General features: G+C 42.1%; 1 protein-coding gene across 1 annotated transcript; it reads left to right on the top strand.

The window, feature by feature from the left end:
- Positions 1–830: 830 nt before the first annotated feature.
- On the top strand, positions 831–3,053 carry LOC311324557 (perforin-1-like). The gene is made up of 2 exons (XM_084457029.1): positions 831–908; positions 2,263–3,053. The coding sequence occupies exon 2, from the start codon at positions 2,295–2,297 to the stop codon at positions 2,694–2,696; it is 402 nt and encodes a 133-aa protein (XP_084313155.1). The 5' UTR covers positions 831–908; positions 2,263–2,294; the 3' UTR covers positions 2,697–3,053.
- The last annotated feature ends 687 nt before the right edge of the window (positions 3,054–3,740 follow it).

A 3,740-nucleotide genomic window follows, 5' to 3' on the forward strand; every position in this document is an offset into this window, starting at 1 on the left:
TTGCCGACAGTTTGCGCCTCCAGCCAATCTGCGCGCCTGCCTATGCTGTAGCCTGACGTGCACCTCGTAGCTAACGTTACCGGCTATAGCCAGAGCTGTCGTGTTCAGACGGCTCTCGCTCAAAAAGTATTTATGTCAGCTTAGATATTTAGATGGCTAGAATCAAGACAAATAGACAAACAGTTTGATGTATAATATGTCCCATAATACTTTCGGATGTATTATATTATGGAGCTACGAACACACAGTCTCCAATGGCACAGGGAAGAGAAACATAGACAATGCCGACCCAATCGGCCTTCACTGTGGTAAATCTGGAATCTGGAATGTGATTGGACTTACAAAATGTCAATATCTGAATCCTGTTCAGACAGGGCCGGAGTACTGTCCTCCCCTGGGGTAATTTTTCAGCGTTTTGGCCAATCACAATTTAGCAAGAAAAAGGGCATTACATTGATTTAAGAGAAAAGAACCCGCCCTATGGGAGGCTAGCCTCCCTTCCATAGATATCTATGGGTCCTCCAGCTGCATGTTATAGATGTCACTATTGGAGCTTTAGAATTTCAATAATGGGTTTTTATCCATAGGGAAAACCTGCTTTATGAACAAAACAGAGATAATATTAATTATGAATAAATAAATTCATATATTTATATTTTAATCCCTCTCTTCTCTCCAAAAACTGAGGAGGACTGTCCTCCCCTGCCTCAATGGACGAGCGTCTACTGCTTTACAATTCAAGCTCTCACTCAAGCTCACTTTTTTTTTTGGACCCCTTTTATTCTTTGACTGAAATGACATAACCTGGGAACAACCAGTTGTGTGTGTATTGGGGGAAGGGGTGGTGTGACTTGGCTTTTAAAGAGGGGACAGTCGAAGATTGTATGACAAGTACTGTAACAAGTCAGGTAAGTAAAGCTCCTACAGAGATCTTCATCTGTTTTCACTCCATCTGTTTTCACTCTCACTGCCTATGCATTCACTGTTGCTGTCTTCTCACTCTCTCAAAGTGTGCATCCCTGCATACAAATACTGTGTCTCCTGTCTATCTGTAGTCTACATTAAATGAACATTTATTTGACGGTTACAATAGGAGAGATTTACTGAACACCACAATTCTGGTGTTGCTGTGACTACAGTAGTGTGTCAGACAGATGATTCAGAATGTTAGGGCTAATGGCATCCTTAAGGAGTTATTAATGGTTGGTAACAGTATTATTTATACAACATTCTGACATTCAGTATAACTGCAGCATTATTAAAGGAGTAGTAAAGGGAAAATGCATGTTTAGCCCTGTTTTAAGGTTACTTATGATCATATACAATGGTTCGGATCAAAACGTTGACAAAACTAGCACTTTTGAGAAAGGCTAAGAAATTGCTCTACCACCGTTTTGGTCATACAATGGATGTGGGTGGGCATCTTGAAAAATCTTTCAAAAACATGTTAAACTCTCGATTTCAAAGACTGAACTGGTTCTGCAGAGTGGATGTGAGTAAATATATTTACTTTTGTTTTCTGTTGTCTAAATACAAACACTGCGATTATCACTGAGTTGAAGCTGACTCTCTCATCCACCTGCTTTAAGACAGCATTTTTTCACACACTAATGTACAGCATTAATAATCGCAAATTGGTGTGTTAACATAGCCTTTGTTTTCAATCTCTCTCAATCTCATATTGAATATAGAAAACTGACAGATGCAAATAAAATAAAAAGTGCCTACCCTTAGTTTCTTACGTTGCTGATATATGACTCTTTCAGATTACTAGCATAAATGATAGACTGTGCAGAAAAGCAACATTATGCAGGTATAATGGAATATCCCTCAGATCCCTAGCTTTGGCTGAGTTGATGCATGAGAAAAGACCACATGCTGGATCACTATCACCTTACGGGGGAGGTGTATGTGTACCAAATGTACATCTGTAGAGAAAGGTGCACATAACATCAATCCCCACATTCCCTTGTGCAAATCCTTCTCTATTTCTGTGTAACAGTATGATCTATAGTTATACGTTCTGTAATTTACCTGTCAATCCTTCTCCCTCTTCCCTGTGAAAGTGGCTTGTGTGGCTTTTCTGCTTCGTTTTCTCTCACCTTCCCATTCACATTTTGAGCTCTTGGTATTGATGAAGATATGAAATGGTGCCAGATTTTCAGCTTCATTCAATGAGGACTTAATTAGCACTTTTTTCAAGCTCAATGAACACTGATGTTGTCCCTTTTTTCTTTCTCTCTTTCCCTCCCTGTCTCCCAGGTCTTCCCTCCTCGAGCCCATCACTGCCAGCCATGTCTCCTTCCTCTCTCGCCCTCTTCCTGAGCCTCCTGTGCACCCTGGCCTCGGTCCATGCCGAGCTCAGAGTATTCAACCTGCGCGCCACTGACCTGCGCTCCAACCTCCTGGGCACTGCTGACGGCTACGTCAAGGTGTTCTGCGGCCCGGAGGACCTTGGCAAGACGGAAGTACGCAGAAACAGCCCGCACCCCTGGTGGTCGAAGGAGTTCCAGTACTTCCATGGGGAGCAGAACCACGTGCTGAGGCTGGAGGTGTTCGACAGGGATGTGTTCTTCGACGATCAACTGGGAATCTGTCAGACGCAAATCAAGATGGGGACCCATGACAACGAGTGTACCCTGAAGAAGGGAGGCACCCTCTACTACAGCTATACTCTTGTCACTACAGAACAGTAGTGACAAGAGTGCAGAAGGGTCCTAAGTCCAACCCTGAAACCCAGGGAACTGAGACATATCCATACTCATCTCAGTTTATTTTGAGATATCTCCATACTCATCTCAGTTTATTTTTGAGATACCACCATGGTACTCTCAGTTTACTGCTGCTATTAGGGTTTCACTTCAGATTCACTGTAGCCATCCTGTCCCTCTTACTGATTCTTGTGATTACCTCCACTAATCAACATACAGTACAGAGTACAAATGTATGCCTATTACCTCGATGAACAGGATTCATATGTACTGTATACTGTTCATCTGTACACCTGCACCCGAGTTCTCGTCTGATTGCCTCTCTCGCCCTGTTAATCTGAAACCTCCTTCTGACATAAATAAAGGGTTTGGCTTCCCTGATCTTTTCAACAGCAGACTGTTCTGTCTTTTTATGCTCATAATTTCTGTCAACATAAAATGCCCATCATTTCTGTCAACATTCTTCTTGTTAAACTCAAGCTAAACAGAGGTCCATCTGGTGCTAGGATTGTCTACAGGAGATCTTGTAAGAGAGTCATAGTTCAAAATTCAAAATGTTTTTGTCACATACTCCATCATACAAGTACAATGTGCAGTGAAATGTTATTGCTTGTTCATAAATGTGCTTAATAAGTAAAAGTCATACCCAGGTGGTGAAGTAAGTGGGGCGGGTTTATGAAAAATCTGACCTTTGCTGGTGTGCAACGGTATTGGCTACTCCTGCTTGGTCAATCAATCAATCAATCAATCAATCAATCAATCAATCAATCAATCAATCAAAGCTTTATTTGTAAAGCGCATTTCATACCCAGAGGCAACACAATGCGCTTTACAGAGAACAAAGGAGGTGGGCATACGACCCACCCCTACATATTCCAGAGGGAGGCAAAAAAACAGTATCACCCGGGGGCCAGATAAGTGAGCTGTAAAAATTCTTCCCTGACCCCTCTCAACAAGGCGATCGAGCAAGCTCCTGGAGTATGTTTGTCTACCGGCTAAGAACATTTATAAAGCAATAAATTACATCAA

Source organism: Borostomias antarcticus, assembly GCF_949987555.1.
Source record: "Borostomias antarcticus genome assembly, chromosome: 23".
NCBI classification, from domain to species: domain Eukaryota; kingdom Metazoa; phylum Chordata; class Actinopteri; order Stomiiformes; family Stomiidae; genus Borostomias; species Borostomias antarcticus.

Coding starts and splice junctions, on each gene's coding strand:
- LOC311324557 (XM_084457029.1), top strand. CDS start 2,295: ATGTCTCCTTCCTCTCTCGCCCTCTTCCTGAGCCTCCTGTGCACCCTG.